The sequence below is a fragment of the Acomys russatus genome, chromosome 6, assembly GCF_903995435.1.
Source record: "Acomys russatus chromosome 6, mAcoRus1.1, whole genome shotgun sequence".
NCBI lineage: Eukaryota > Metazoa > Chordata > Mammalia > Rodentia > Muridae > Acomys > Acomys russatus.
The window spans coordinates 10,010,561-10,027,506 of NC_067142.1; the positions used below are offsets into that span (position 1 = coordinate 10,010,561).

Below are 16,946 nucleotides of genomic sequence, written 5' to 3' on the forward strand. Positions count from 1 at the left end.
ATAACACAGTCAGAAAGTATTCTTGGTTTGGGGCATAAATAAGAGAAATGATGAACTCTCTAAATATCTTTGAAGATGTGAAATCTTAGTCTTTTGAAATGACACATTTGTTGACATTAAGTCTCTAGCACATTACTGAAAATTTTTATATGTTTGTACATAGTACATTGAATATGGTTTTTTTTGTTTGTGTGTATGTTTGTGTATGTGTGTGTATGTGTGTGTATGTGTGTGTGTGTGAGATTTCTTTTAAAAAACATGCCAATCTATGCCTCTTTTTTTAAATTTTTTTTATTAATTTATTCTTGTTACATCTCAATGTTTATCCCATCCCTTGTATCCTCCCATTCCTCCCCCCCCCCCATTTTCCCATTATTCCCCTCCCCTATGACTGTTCCTGCGGGGGGGGGATTATCTCTCCCTGTATATTCTCATAGGGTATCAAGTCTCTTCTTGGCTACCTGCTGTCCTTCCTCTGAGTGGAGAGACACATGGGAGAATAGCAAAATAAAAGGATACAGAGGGTCCTAGAAACCTACAAGTAGAACATTATGATAGGCAGATTTGGGCCCAGGGGTCCCACTCAAACTAAGGCACCAGCCAAGGACAATACAGGAGGTAAACTTTAAACCCCTTCCCAAATCTAGCCAATGGTCAGAATATTCTCCACAGTTGAGTGGAGAGTGTGATATGACTTTCTCACGTACTATGGTGCCTCACATTTGACCATGTCCCCTGGAGGGGAAGGCCTCTTTTTTTTTTTTTTAATTAAAAAGCTTACTTTTTATCTTTGAGATTTGGAGCAAATAATTTTTCTCCCTGTATGTAAATACTATGTTGAAGTCTTTGAAGTTAACCCCCCAGTGTGAGGGACACTTGCCATACAAGCATCAATATTTTACTTTGATTCCTAAAATGCACACGTAAGGACCAGGAATGGGTGGCAAAAATGTATAATCCCAGAGCCTGAGAGGTGGAAACAGAAAAATTTTTAGGGTTTAAGTTCAAGTCCAGTGAGAAACTCAGTCCTAAACGATAAAGAAGTTGGCTCCTGAAGAATGTCCTTGAGGTTGTTTTGTGGCCTCCAAATACATATGAACACACTTACATCTTCATACAAGCACGCACGCACACACACACACACACACACACACACACACACACACAGTCATGCACATACCATACAAAGACCAGCAAGATATGTAACTTTGTTTTGTGCTATGCAGAATAGTGCTATCCTTGACACAGGGTTTGTGTGGATTTCTTAGCTTCAGAAAGATGTTGACAGGGAGAGAGAAGTACCTGTATAGGCCTGACTGCAATACATACCTTTTAATGCCCATGGAAGCCCAGCAAACTGCCATAAGACAGTGAAGATCTCCCTTGTTCGTGGATCTGGTGAAATGACATAGTCAAAGTGGCCATCTTACAAAAAGCTATTTACAAATTCAACGCAATCCCTATCAGAATGCCTACACAATTTTTAAAAAAATTTTGAAGGATAAAATCTTAAATTCATATGAAGAAATAGAACACCCTGAATAACTAAAACAATCCTATACAATAAAAGATCCTTCAGAAGAATCTCCATTCCTGATCTCTAGCTGTACTATAGATCAACAGTAATTAAAACAGCATGGTACTGGCATAGCAATAGACAAGTTGATCATTAGAATCCAATCAAAGACCCAGAAATAAATCTATACACCTCGGGGCACTTGATTTTTGACAGAGAAGCCAAATCTATACAATGAAAAAATGGTAGCAACTTCAACAAATGGTGCTGATCTAACTGATTGTCTACATGTAGAAAATGCAAGCAGATCCATATTTATCAACATGCACAAAACCCAAGTCCAAGTGTATTAAAGAAATTAATATAAAACCAGAGACACTAAATCTGTTAGAAGAAAAAGTGGGGAAAATCCTTGAATTCATTGCCACAGGAGACAACTTCCTGAACAGAACACCAACAGCTGAGGCTCAAAATTCAACAATTAATAAATGGGACTTTATGAGGCTGAGAAGCTTCTGTAAGGCAGAAGACACTGCCAACAGAACAAAATGACAGCCTACAGACTGTGAAAAGATCTTCTCCATCCCTACATCTGACAAAGGGCTAATATCCAAAATATATAAAGAACTCAAGAAATTAAACACCACCAAACCAAATAACCCAACTAAGAAATGGGGTTCAGAGCTAAATAGAGAATTCTCAACAGAGGAATACTGAATGGCTGAGAAACACTTAAAGAAATGCTCAACATCCTTAGTCATTAGAGAAATGCAAATAAAAAAGACTCTGAGATTCTATCTTACATCCATCAGAATGGCTAAGATCAAAATCTCAAGTGACAGCACATGCTAGGGAGGATATGGAGAAAGGGGAAATCTCCTTCATTGCTGGTGGGTGTGCAAACATGTACAACCACTTTGTACACCCTGGTGCTTTCTCAGAAAATTGGAAATAGGACTGCCTCAAGACCCAGCTATTTTACTCCTTGTAATATACCCAAAAGATCCTGAACCACACAACAAGGACATTTGCTCAACTGTGTTCATAGCAGCCTTATTTGTAATATCTATAGTCTGGAAACAACCTCAGTCAAAGAAGGGATAAAGAAACTGTGGTACATTTACACTATGGAATACTACTCAGCTATTAACAACAAGGAAATCTTGATATTTGTGGGCAAATGGATGGAACTAGAAAACAACATCCTGAGTGAGTTAACCCAGATGTAGAAAGATACACATGGTATATACTCGCTTATAATTCGATACTAGCCCAACACAGATGTCCTCTCAGAGTCTTCACTCAGCAGGGGACTTGCTCAGACTTGCTATTGGGACTACAGGTGAGAGTGAAATGGAAATAAGAGGAGATAGAAGGACCCAGATGGTCCAGGAACCAGGGGGCCTGCACAAATGGCTGTGCCAACAAAGGACATTGCATGCAGTAAACTTAGACCCCCTTTTCAGATCTAGCCAATGGATATCACATTCTACATAGTTATGTGGCATGCAGGGACTGACTCTGACATGAAATCTGGTGCCCCCCCCCATTTGACCAATTCCCTTTGTAAGGGAGGTCTGGTTGCACTCAGAGGAAGGGGAAGCAGGCTATCAGGATGTGACCTGCTAAGCTGTGATCATAGGGTGGAGGGTGAAGGTCCCCTTTTGTCACATGTCTAGGGTAGGGGAATAGAGTGAAAGACAGAGGGAGGAGGAAACATGAATATAAAAATGAGGGGATAACAATCTGGATGTAATCTGAATAAATTATTAATTTTTTTTGCACATTTCCTTGTTCATAAAACTTGGTCAGCTTTAAAATTATGCCAAGCTTCTTCTTCTTTTTTTTATTATTAATTTATTCTTGTTACATCTCAATGTTTATCCCATCCCTTGTATCCTCCCATTCCTCCCACCCCCCCATTTTCCCATTATTCTCCTCCCTTATGACTGTTCCTGAGGGGGATTACCTCCCCCTGTATATGCTCATAGGGTATCAAGTCTCTTCTTGGCTACTTGCTGTCCTTCCTCTGCGTGCCACCAGGTCTCCCCCTCCAGGGGACATGGTCAAATGTGAGGCACCAGAGTATGTGAGAAAGTCATATCACACTCTCCACTCTTCTGTGGAGAATATTCTGACCATTGGCTAGATCTGGGAAGGGGTTTAAAGTTTACCTCCTGTATTGTCCTTGGCTGGTGCCTTAGTTTGAGCTGGACCCCTGGGCCCAAATCTGTCTATCATATTGTTCTACTTGTAGATTTCTAGGACCCTCTGTATCCTTTTATTTTGCTATTCTCCCATGCGTCTCTCATTTAGAGTCCCAATAGGATGCCTTCCCCCCTGTCCCAGTTTCCTGGTAAGTGAAGGCTTTTGTAGAACATGCCCCTTGGGCTAGTATGCATCTCAGAAAAATGGGAATAGGGCTTCCTCAAGACCCAGCTATACCACTCCTTGGAATATACCCAGAAGATGCTCCAGCACACAACAAGAAAATTTGCTCAACCATGTTCATAGCAGCCTTGTTCATAATAGCCAAAACATGGAAATAGCCTAAGTGTCCCTCAGCAGAAGAGTGGATAAAGAAACTGTGGTACATATACACTATGGAATACTACTCAGCTATTAAAAACAAGGAATTCCCGAAATTTGTGGATAAATGGATTGAGCTAGAAATGATCATAATGAGTCAGTTAACCCAGAAGCAGAAAGAATCAAATGCCAAGCTTCTTAATCACTCAAATATATGGTAAATAAAACACAGCAATAAGAGTGGAAGGGGCTTCAATTTGTAATAGTATTTGAGAATAGTATGTCTCTCACAAGAATGATTAAATCACCATGAAAACTAAGGTGTTGATCCAGCACATCAGGAGAGTGTAAGGATATTATGGTAGGATTCAGCTGTTGCTCAGGCCACAATGCTTGCAGCAGCCTTCCCTTCTCACAGATACTCACAGGTACTACTGTGATTTTGTCTGTGGGTCCCTTGCTAACTGATATCCAGGTGGAGAGATCTCAGCCCTGCAGATGTGCGTTTTATATCAAAAGGGATTATCCTGATTCAGCCTTGGAACTGGAGATCCCGGCAGAATGCAGGATTGTGCTGTGAAACTGCCTTCATTCTCAGAGACATAGGAGAAGAGATAACTACCAAAGCCTGCTCTGCCTACAGGCACTTGGACAGGGTAACGGGAAAGTGCTAACAGAGATGAACCTGAGAGAAGATGGATGTATGAAGAAGAACTGGGTTGACCAATTTCTATAAATTTGACTTAGATCATTCTTCTTTTGTTTGTTAGTTTTTGAGACAGGGACTGTAGGCCAGGCTATCCTCAAAGTGTCTATGTTGCTGAGGATGATCTTGAACGTATGGTCCTCTAGCTTCCACCTCCATCCTCAGTGGCAGAATTACAGGAACACTATCACTCTTCATTATTCAGGGCTAAGAAGTGAACCTTACCCTCTCTGTATGTTATAAGTACTTTAGCAACTAGCTACATCCCTCATCTTGAACCTGCTTAAGACAAATGACATCATGCAGCCTCCTCCAGTCTATATGGGAGCCAGGAGCTTTCCTTAAGCAAGCAGACATGGTGTTACTACAATTATGGGGTCCTCAGTGTTCTTACCTAATACATGAGGCTAAGCATACTAATGAACTTTGATTCTCAAAGTTTTTCCAGTCTCATCTCTTCAAAGTGAAATGATTCAAGATGAAAAACAACATGCAAAGACATCCATGGATTCTTATTGACTAATATTACCTTAGAAAGTTGGCATGTGTATATGTGTGTGGTGTGGTCTGGTCTGTGTATATGTTGTATACATTATGTGGTGTGTTTGTATGTGTGTGGTATCTTGTGGTCTGGTATTTGTGCTGTGTCTTCTTTGTGTGTATTGTGTTGTAAATGATTTATAGTGTATGTGTGGGGTGCATGTCTGTGTGTCTATGTTTTTGTGTGGTGTGGTATGTGTGTATATTCTGTGTGAAAATAGGGAACCAAGACAACTAAGGATTTTTATTCATCCTTGGACTCTGGAAACTGACAATATATTGATAGAAAAGAACCAAATTCTCAATGTAAACAAAATTGTCATGGCAGAGGTCTATGATTTGAACTTCTAAATGCAAACATCTCAAAAACATACGTTCCTGTGAGGGAGAAGAGTTAAAATTTCAAGGGAGAATGTTAACCATTATTATTTCTGAAGTCTGTTTCATAGGAAAGAGAGCCATGAGCCTTCTTCCTCTTCTGGATGCTAAGACCTCTGTGCTCATTTGTGTTTTAATCACACAGGGTAGATTAAGTGCTTCCCCTAATTGTCAAGTTCTAAATCACATCTGGGCAGTTTGATCCTGGGAAAACAGCTCCTGAATTTCCTGTTGACAGTGTTTGGGTAAGTCCTGCTGAATTAATCCCCCAACTTAAAGCCACAAACACATCTGACTCACAGATGTGAGTCATCTAAGCCATAATTAAATAGAATGACTTGGTTGCCTAAATTCCTGGCCAGTGACTTCAGCTTAGTGCATTTTGCAGGTCTTTTCGAAGTGATTAGTGCTGCTTTCATTTCATTTTCCTTGTGTGAAATAAGGTGAAGGCTTGAGGGGCCATGTAAGAGAAAGAATAAAATTCATTTGTTCATTTGTTAAATCCCCTCCACTGATGAGCTAGCAATATATCTCAAAAGGAGAACTTAGCCACTTGGTCCTCAGATCCTGGGGTATGTTGCCAGATCCTGATTTGCACAACAACTGCATTGGGAGTGCTATTTTTATTTTATATTATTTTTATGTTTTAAGAAGTTATTTTGTCACCAGTTGAACTTGTATTGCCATTATACTTGTAATGCTTGGGGTTGTATCAGAGCCTTCCTATAGACTCTCTCTCACTTTGGAAATTCATTATCTGGTGATGTACATTTATCAGCGGTATACTTAATTCTTGTGTGTAGTCAGACTTGAATATATTCATTTCTGCTGTGATACATTGCAGAGAAAATATTTTATATATTCAGTGAATGGTGGGTTTTATGTGGTTGCCAGTGGATTCGAACATTGTAAATTATGGACAAGATTTACAGGATTATTTCTCACTCCATATGAAATGGCTCTGCAAATCCAAGTGCAAGGACATGGCTTATAGAATAGCAAATCCCTCTGAATTAAAATATCCTTCTTGGATGTAGGAGGCAGGCTTAGGAGACTCTGTAAGTAAGCAAAACTCACACATCTCATGAAGTTTTGAAAGCCTACAATATTCATAAGGCCCATTCCAAGTGTTTTACCAACTCTAATTAAGGAGAGAAGGCTATGGAATCAGCTGATCTGTCTCAGGGTAAAGCAGGGCTTTTCAGTGCCTAATTGATAATGAGTCAACCATATTGTTGTAAGTGGACTTTCACCCATATTCCTTCGATTAACCACAATAAACTCAATGGATCGTTAAGCTAGGCTGGATATGGCTTCTTCTTGGAATGGCGTAAGTGCCCTGACTGTAGTGAACAGATGTTTCTTCAAATCATCCCAAGAAATGTCAGTCACCACCACTGAGCACATCACAGCCTGCAGAAGAGAATTACATTGATACTGGATTTTTACAACATGAGTTTCATCTTCAAGAAAACAAAAGAAAAATCCCTAACATTTGTTTGGAAAGCTAGACAGTACCACACAGAGGGAATTTTTAATTCCTGTGACAGGAACAGAAGTGAATAAACAGACTATGTTAAGAAACCTTAAAAAATCTCAGAAGTTGAAGAAAGGACAGTATGTCCTTGAGTAGCACCCAGGGATCTTTTATAATACACCTCCTTCCTAATTATTAAGTTGTGCAGACCACATCCTCTACACTTTTCAAATACCAGCAAGCTACATGCTAGTTAATGAATGTCTGCCTTGTAGAGTTATGGCATCACATAAGATATGATGGTGGTTGGTTTCAAGAGTCAGTCTGACTTGGTTAAGGAACACCTAGATAGCTGGAGAAATATTGTCTCTGGTTCTGTCTGTGAGTATATCTCTGGGAGAGACTGGCATTTTAATAAGTGCACTTAGTGGGGCAGATCAATCATCTTCCAGTGAGGGATACCGTGCAATCCTTGGAGGAATCAGATAAAATTGAAAAGGCAGAGCAGAGAAGGGGGATACACTTGCCCCCTCTTCTAGGGCTGAGACACTGCCCTCTCTTGTTGTTAGCCACAGGATTCCAGGCTCAAACACCTTTGGGCTTGGAGAATTACAGAGGTAGCTGCCCATTTTCAAGATTCAGCTCAAGAGTTATTCCAACAGCCTTCTCTGTTCTCAGAGCTTTGGTCTCAAAGAAATGCAACAGCTCCCATGGCTCCATCATTTCTAGAAAGCACATGGGGGTATTCTCAGCTTCCATGCCCACATGACCAACTTCCACAATGAGCCTCTTCCTGCTATTTGTATCATTTATCATATGCTTAAGTGTTTACTTTATTTCTCACATTTATGACCATATACATGTGTAAATATATGTTACTAAATATATTTACATAGTTTCCTCTCTAGAAAATCCTATACCCTATGAGCATATACAGGGGGAGGTAATCCCCTCAGGAACAGTCATAGGGGAGGAGAATAAGGGGAAAACGGAAGGGAGGGAAGAATGGGAGGACACAAGGGATGGGATAACCATTGAGATGTAACAAGAATAAATTAATAATAAAAAATTAAAACAAAAGAAAAAAAAGAATATAGACATTAACTAGTTTTTCATCTAGTTGCAATTTTATTATAACAATTTCCTTTTCCTTTAGTTTATCAAGACTTCACACTTCTTGCACAACTTTTCTGTCTACTTAGCTCCCTTCTTAATGAGTTGGATGTTCTCTGATGTGGTCATTCCACACCTATATAAGAGTTGTGGCTCTAAATTGACCAAACATCATACTCTGACAGCTATATATTGCTTAGCAGTTTTAAGTCATGTCCTTGGAAATGAAAAACGCTATGTGTATCTTAATCTCCAAACTCTAAGAGTTTAAATCTAGTTCAGAGAAGATGGCTGTGTTTGAGTGTATGTGTTTGTATATGTGCATGTGTCAAAACTGGTGCTTAGATATTTAGAAGAGGCAGTGATTTTGTATTGGGTAGAGACATAAAGGAGGGAAATAAATGTAGCTAACTAAAACAGGCTGCTCCAATTATATCACGTTATGGGAATCACGACACTAAAGGATGGAGGATCAGAAGTTCAAGGTCATTTTCAGCTGCAAAGTGAAATCCAGGACTTAGCTGGGGATGCAGTAGCTGAAACAATGGAATAATTCTGAAGCTTCAGCGGCACAATGTGGTGACTTGTTAATGGCAATCTACTACTGTACATGTGAAATCTAAGAAGGCTAATATATACACATTCATACAATCAAAAGGGAGTATAGGTAGTGAAGGTTGTATCAACTTAATTCTGCTAACGATTTACCATATACATTGATGTCAAATCATCGCACCATGTAGTTTGATATATACAATTAATTTGTTACTTATGCTTCAATAATACCATCGGGCAAATATTGTAGCTAATAAGAATGATACACATCTATTTCTTTGTACATTATTGAAATTATGAGTATATTCTGAAGAGAGATATGTCGAGGCTGCACCTGGATAGAGTGAGGATATGGGAGGAGACTTCTTGATGAACTTTTGATGTGGCCATGGCATTCCACCCTGTGCTGAAGGTCTGCTGCATTGGAAATGGGAATAAGGATAGTTCCTACATGGAAGGTGGCTGATGTACTGCGTGGAGAAGCAGCAAGACCTTCTGCTCGGGATGTAGCATGTTGCTCTTGTTTTTTGTTTTTCAGTTATATTTATATAAGCTAGCAATGAGACTGAATTCCTAGACACACAATTTAGTACTAATGGAGAAGTTCATCAATATATTTGTGGCTGTGTTACCATCTTTTTGTACCTGTCGAACTTTTTGTCTAGGATGCTATAGTTAATGCTTGTCTAGTCATAAAATGAAAGAGGAGATTTAAAAAACTTCATGTAAAAAAGTGAGGCTCAGGCTTTCATTTTCTTGGACCCTTGATAGTTTATAGACAGGACATGATTCTAATCTGAGAATAAGAAAAATCAATCATTTTTCTACAATTGCAAATATCAATTAATGATAAGAAGCTTCTTGGCTTGCTAAATTTTACACTTGTCTGTCCATTCACAGAACAAACATTGTTTTCCACAACATTATCATACTCTCATGTTTTATACTAATGTAATCATAACATAGGTTTATACATTCCCTAAGTTGAACATATATTTTTGCATATACACATATTCATTACTTTATCCACTCATATGTGGATACATTTCTTATGTTGGGCTTATATGTTTGCATATAGACATAATCATTACTTTATCCAATCATATGTACATACATTTTAAGCTCTTTGATTTCTTGAGTTATGTGTTTACACTCCCGAGGGGGATGAAAAATAATTGTTAAAAAATATTTGTTTTTATTATTTTTAAATTTATGTATATGTGTCTGTGTGTGGATATTTGTATTAGTGTTACATGCCTGTGGAGGCCAGAAGATGGAATCATAGGCACAGAAGCTGTGTAGTGGTGAGAAACTCATTATAACAACTTAGGTCTTCAGGAAGAGCAAGCAAGTACTCTTAACTGCTAAGCCATCCTTCCAGCCCCTCTACCATGTTTTTTTCTTTTGATGCAGGTTCTCTTACTGAAGTTGGAGATCATTGGTTTAGTTAGATTATACAGCCAGCATGGTTCAGGGATTTACCTTATTCCACATACCGCTCACAATGCTAAGGCTATTATGTATATTCTTGGTCTTGGATTTTTATATGGGTAATGGACTCAGGTCCTCATATTTGTGAAGCAAGTACTTAGCTAAATGAATTTTCTCATCAAACAATCAACTCTATAAATAATATTTCTCTCTGTTTTGGGCAATCATGTGTGAAGGTTCTAGCAGAGTGTCTAACACAAAAAAGATACTTTTGAAAAGTCACAGTAACATTGCCTATTCATTATTTGCCCTAACCTCTTGGCTTGTAGTTCTGGTTTCATTTTAAAATCCGAGAGAAACTTTTTGTACCTTCACTTGATCAATATCCAGAAAAATATCTGGCTTATGGTTTTGGCAATGGTACTGGCAAAGCTGCCCAGGTGATTCAGAAACACACATGCATGTGCACGGACACACCACACAAGAGAGAGAGAGAGAGAGAGAGAGAGAGAGAGAGAGAGAGAGAGAGAGAGAGAGAGAGAGAGGAGAGAGAGAGAGGGAGAGGAGAGGAGAGGGGAGAGGAGAGGAGGAGAGAGAGAGAGAGAGATGAGAGAGAGATGGAGAGAGAGGAAGAGAGAGAGGAGAGGAGGAGGAGCGAGAGAGGAGGAGAGAGAGAGAGAGAGAGAGAGAGAGTTCTAATTGCCATAGAGGAGCCTGGGTTTGCTGTTCCCTAAGGGAAGATGAGACCCTGTGAATGAAGAGTCCTGGCAGTACATTGCCCACTGGATTTAGAGAAAAGTCTATCCTCTGCACCTCAACTTCATGCCTGCAGCTTCTGCTTCATTTTCTCAGATAGGACTCTAACAAGGAGAGGCAAGAAATCAGTCTCCTCTCTCAAACACACTGATCTGAGGTAGAATACACACGCTCAGTCTTTCCATGAAGACAGAAAGAGATGGTTACAATTAGTTGTTGCATATATACTGTCTCCAGCCAATATATATCTAGTAGAGAGCTAACTGGCCTAAAATTAGACTCTCAGATTCCACAGAAGTAGAAAAGGAGTTCTTAGACAGTGCTGCCCTAGTATCAGACAACTTGAGTAGAGATGAGACTACTTGTCTTGTGAAGGACTTTCAGAGCTGTATTAACATGTCTCAGGAGGCAGAGGCAGGCAGATCACTGTAAGTTGAAGGCCAGCCTGGACTAAAGAGTGAGTCATGGACAGCAAGACTAATACAGAGAGATCCTGTCTCAAAAATAATAAATAAATAAATAAATACATAAATACATAAATGAATAAAAGTCGCAACATGTGTTTCTTCCTGAAATTAAAATAAGACCTCCCTGCTTGACTCCCAGCTTTCTGTGCTGCAGTGGTAGAGCTCTTCTCAACATAGGCTTCTAGCCTGGTTCTGCACATAATACTGCAAGACAGGAATCCAGCAGTGCCAAATATATAAATGCAAGCTTAGCCAGTGTCGTTCCAGTGCCAATGAAGCACCACAGTGTCATAGCAGGCAAGTGAGCTCTGGTTGATGAATTTGTAAGCCATCTTTCTTCCTACTCCATCTATCTCCCACTTTTGTTAATGAATCAAGCTACTGTTAGAGCAGTAATAAGCAGGAATCCTGAATTTTGTTGACTTGTGTTTGAACCCAAGTGTTTTCCTTTTCTTGCTATAAGATGTTAGGCAAACCTGCTATTTCCCTAAATAGAGTCCAGCAATTCTTTTGGAGGGTGTTATAATTCATATCTTAAAATAACTTTTCTATGGATTAATATGGTAATATACATAAACAATTAATAATATTTTGTACTAATTTTATAAGATTTATCAAAGACAATATTAGGATAGGCATTACATCAATATTCTCTCTACTATACAATGATGGAATTTTTTTTTTCTGTTAGAATAGTACATCCCTTTGGCATCCCAAGGACTCAGTTCTAGAACATCTACAGATATTCAGGTTTTTGGTATAAGATGACAGACAACACCTAAATTGTTGCAAATGATAAAATAAATAACTTCTGTACAGCATTGTTTCAGAATAATGACAAGAAAAACATTCATGTTCAATGTAAAAGCAATTTTTTATTTTTTCCACCATATATATATATATATATTCCTAGATGGCTTCCTCAAATGAATTATGAATGTGACTCTTTGCCACAGATACCTTTATGACAGTAGCTTATAACATATAATATGAAATATAACTGTAAAAGTATAAACAAATCTATAAAACAGAATTGATGGAGATTCAAACTCATAAAGTGTTAACAAATTAAATTCATTGAGGGTTAAAATATCAATAATTCAATAACTGACAAAAATGCATTCCAGAATGTAAAGATAAATCAAAATAGAAAAATATAGGATAGCCTAATATTTCCATGTGATATTCAGTTGAGACGAGTTGGTGTGAATGAGAGAAGGCCAGTGGTTTGCTATACTTGCATATATAAATTTATATACATTTCTGTATATGATGTGTATATATGTGTATGCTTGTGAATGCACATGTGTGTTTGTGTATTGGAGTACGAGTGTATATGTGTGTGAGTGTATGTACTTGTTTATGTGTAAGCTGGTCCAAAGTTGACATCAATGTTGCCCTAAGTTAATCATCAACTTGACATAGCCTAGAGTCACCTAAGAAAAGATTCTAGAATGATTGTGCCTAAGGGCATGACTAAAGGGATTTTCTTGATTGTTAATAGATGTAAGAAGGCCCAGCTCACTATGGACAACATCATCTCCTGGACAATCAATCCCAGACTATATTAAAAAGCTTGATAAGCCTGTAATCAAATCATTATACAGCATGCTATTCCTCCTTGATTTCTGCTAAACTTCCTTAGCAGTGAGATCCTTGGTTAGAGGTTACATAACAGGAAACATGCCTGTCTTTAGATTCCTGCTTGACTTCCTGCCCACACTTCTTCAATGATGAATTGCAATCTGGAAGCTTGAGTAAACCCTTCATTTACTAAATTGCTTTTGGTCACTGCTTTTATCACAGGAACAGAAAGTAAGCTCTAGCAGGTCTTCCTTATCTTCTCTTCACATTACCTGTTGGAGCAAGCTCTCTTGTAGACCGGGAACTCACTATTTAACTAGGCTTGCTAGCCAGCTGCTCTATGTGGGGCCTGTCTTTGCCTTTGGAATGCTGAGACTGCAGGCAGCTGCCACACCCTCTGGCATTTACATGGCTTCTAGGGATCTGAACTCCTGCCTTTATGCTTATGTGTCAAGTACTTTTCTCCATAGTCATGCCACTCAAGTATTTTTTAATGGAGAAAATGTTTATAATACTAATCAAATTTTAGAATTTTATAAATTAAAGTCTGTACAAATAATTTATTTTGCCATATCATTCTCTACACATCAAAAAATCTATCAAAATATGATTATAATATAGCTAAATACCCAACATTATGTTGGTTAAGTTCTTTTGCATTAAAGACTAATCAAGTATAACCATTCCAATTTTACTGGACCAAGTACTTACTCATAGTACTCTCTTTCTGGTAAGGTTACACATTATTTGTGTTCTTATTTTTTATTAGGTATATTTAATATATACTTTAAATAGTAACATTAATATAAAAATAAATTAATAATTAAATGTATCAAAATAGTTTAATAAACATACCATTAACTTATCATGAAGCATGCTGTGGTAGCTATTTATGCTGCCAAATAAAATGTACATAATAAAACAAATATTTTAAAAAGTCATCTCCTCCAATACTTCTTACTATAACTAAAAAAGAAATTTACATGGTTGGGGATAGCTCAGCAGAGGAAGTTCTTCCACACAAGTATGAAGGTGTGAATTTGATCCCACAGAACCCATGTTAAAAACAAATTAGGTTTTGTGTTGCATGCTTGTGATCCAAGCTCTGGGAGGCAGAGTCAAGAATCTGGGCAGCCTAACCTTCAAGCTCTGGGCTAGTGAGTCACTCTTCCTCATATGTAGTGGATGTAAATATGATTTTGTTTTGATCCCAAGTGTAAATGTGAAATAGATTTGTGTGTTTTTCTGCAGGAAACAGACTTGTGAGAGAATAGGTGATATTTGTCCATTAGGACAGACTCTGGGTGGATATATATATATATGTGTGTGTGTGTGTGTGTGTGTGTGTGTGTGTGTGTGTGTGTATGTATGTATATATATATGTATGTGTATATATATGTATGTATATATATGTATGTGTATATATATGTACATATATGTATAAATACACACACACACACACACACACACACACACACACACACACCAACACCAAGAGATTTGGTTCCTTTGGCAGTTTGGTTTTGGCATTGCTTCTTACTTACTTTTTGGCCATTCTTCACTTTGTTTCAAGACCCTCATAGACAGAACCACTCCAGAGACTGTTCTAAGGTTTTGCCTGCTGTTCTAGGTACCAGCTGTTGTTCTGCATTCCTGTTCCTGCAGTTGCTGTCACCTTTGCTAAATAACTGGTGTGCTGTTTAATGTGTCTGCTGAAATGCTGACTATGAAGAGTGAAATTGCTTCAAGGAACTGGGTCTAAAAAGGTCTGATTCACCTTTTCCTATTAACTCTTTTCTCTCCTATCTAGGGTAGGTGGGTTGGAAAGGAGATATAAGCATTAAGGAATTCCAAACAAAGTAGGTTTGAAAAAGTTCAAAGTCTACACTCATAAAAGTATATGACATCTAAGAAACATCACTCAAATTGTCCTTTGCCCCTAACACAACACAGAATTACATACATGTAAACATGTATATACACTCACACAGGGTCTATACACAAACAAATCCATGAACATATACAAATCTACACAAAGAATTTCACACGGTATTAATGTGCTCTCATGAGATATCATATTTATAACATGCATGACATTCTGGGATTCAGGGTCAGTACCTCAAACCACCACAACAATGGCAACAACAAGAAGAATTCCTTGGTGAATCATTGGGTTTGAGGCACATGTTGACTATTTATTTCATAGAGGGAAGTCTTTTTCTATTGAGTTATCCTCCCAGATTTCTTTGTGGATTGTCACTTTGGATGTGGTCCCTGTATCGACAGTACTTCCCCTCTCCAAAGCATTCACAACATCTTCATCTAACACATGGATTTAGGGCTTAGTAACTATACTTACCCATTCTCCAGTTGAGTTGAGCTGGGCTATAACTTTCAGTAAGATGTGAGGAGCTGGAGAATGCCTTCAGTGAGAGGAAGGAGACCAATGGGTCATCACAATTGTCTGAAAAGATGGCAAAAGAAGGAGAGATCAGAGTCTATGGGTAAGAATAATTTCACAAAAAGGGAAATTATAACCTAGGTATCCTTTTTTATCAACCACCTGCTCTGGGAAAACTTGGGAACTATTTTTCAGAGTGTGTTGCTGCAGTTACTTATAACCCTCAAACATGGTATGATTTCATTTTTTTTTTTGATGGAGAAGATGAAGGCTGAAGGGATTCAAGCTCACAACAGTAGTAAGTAGCATAACCAGAACTCTCAGGAAGATTTGTTTGAGTTAAAAGCCCAGCAACCCATTGTTTCCTTTAGTTGAACATTTGAGCAAAGCCTCACAGCAAGTCTTTGTTTAGTCTACAAGAAGGTGAACTCTTACAGGACCTTGCTTAGTCTCCCATCTTGAGCCTCCCAGAACCCTTGCAATAGAATAACTATGGATTTCTGACTATAACTTTTGTGTGAAACAGTGGGAAATGTGCTTCTTACACATGTACTCACTTAGGTTATAGGAAATAAAAGGGAACCATCTCCAACATTGAGTTGGATAGGAACATCAATAGCTGGCTTTCTCATCTTGCCTGATGAGGTACTTTCTATGCATGCTTAGATAATACTAAACAAGATGATACCATGGACAGATGCATGCCTCGTCAACAGTGTTATGCCCATCCAAGTTCACACTAATGCATAGCCACTGGATTTCACATGGAGAAACTTGGTCTCCACATCTTTGAACATATGTGCACCAAAACTACCATTCATATTTAACTGCCATGCAACCAACCTAAGAGGGGGGAATCTTTAAAAGCTCTACTCTCATTGAGGGTTAGTGTTTCAGAAGTGCAGTTTCTCATCATCTTTCCTTCTGTCACATAGTGACTCACTGAACTGTCCTTGCTACATACTGACACTTTGAAATCAGACATCTCATCATCTAGAAATGTCACCCAACAACTGTTCATTATAAATCTCCATCTCTGACATTCTCCTACAGAAGCACAAGGCAGGTTGAGGGACTAAGTCATCAATGTGCTGTAGTGATGCATTTCTCTGAATCTTCTACTAGCTGGTCCTAGTTTCTGTAGGTCTTTCTTTAACAATGAATCAGCTACATAATAGGCCTCAAGTTAAGGTGTGTGAAAAGAACTCTATTGTAAGTTGATGAAAACAGGGACAAGACAAAAGAGCAATCAATCAGCCAATTACCTAACCACACACACACACACACACACACACACACACACACACACAAAACCTTCTTTTCCCCTTTTGTACACAATTGATTATCTGGGACATTGAAAAATGACTTTTTATAACATCTACAGAGACCTTATTCAAACATATTTGAAATGTGCCACTCAAGGTAAATTTTCTGGTATGCAGGTTATTGGGAGGAACTGATCTGACATTTGAAAAGAACACTTACAAAAGGAT

General features: G+C 38.3%; 1 protein-coding gene across 1 annotated transcript in view; it reads right to left on the reverse strand.

The window, feature by feature from the left end:
* Positions 1–16,474, reverse strand: part of LOC127190912 (contactin-associated protein like 5-1-like) — a 721,994-nt gene extending 705,520 nt beyond the window's left edge. The window contains exons 1-2 of the mRNA XM_051148186.1: positions 16,397–16,474; positions 15,412–15,550 (exon numbers count right to left, since the gene is read on the reverse strand). Coding sequence (XP_051004143.1) covers positions 15,412–15,550; positions 16,397–16,474 — 217 coding nt within the window. The remainder of the gene's footprint in view (positions 1–15,411; positions 15,551–16,396) is intronic.
* Positions 16,475–16,946: the final 472 nt, after the last annotated feature.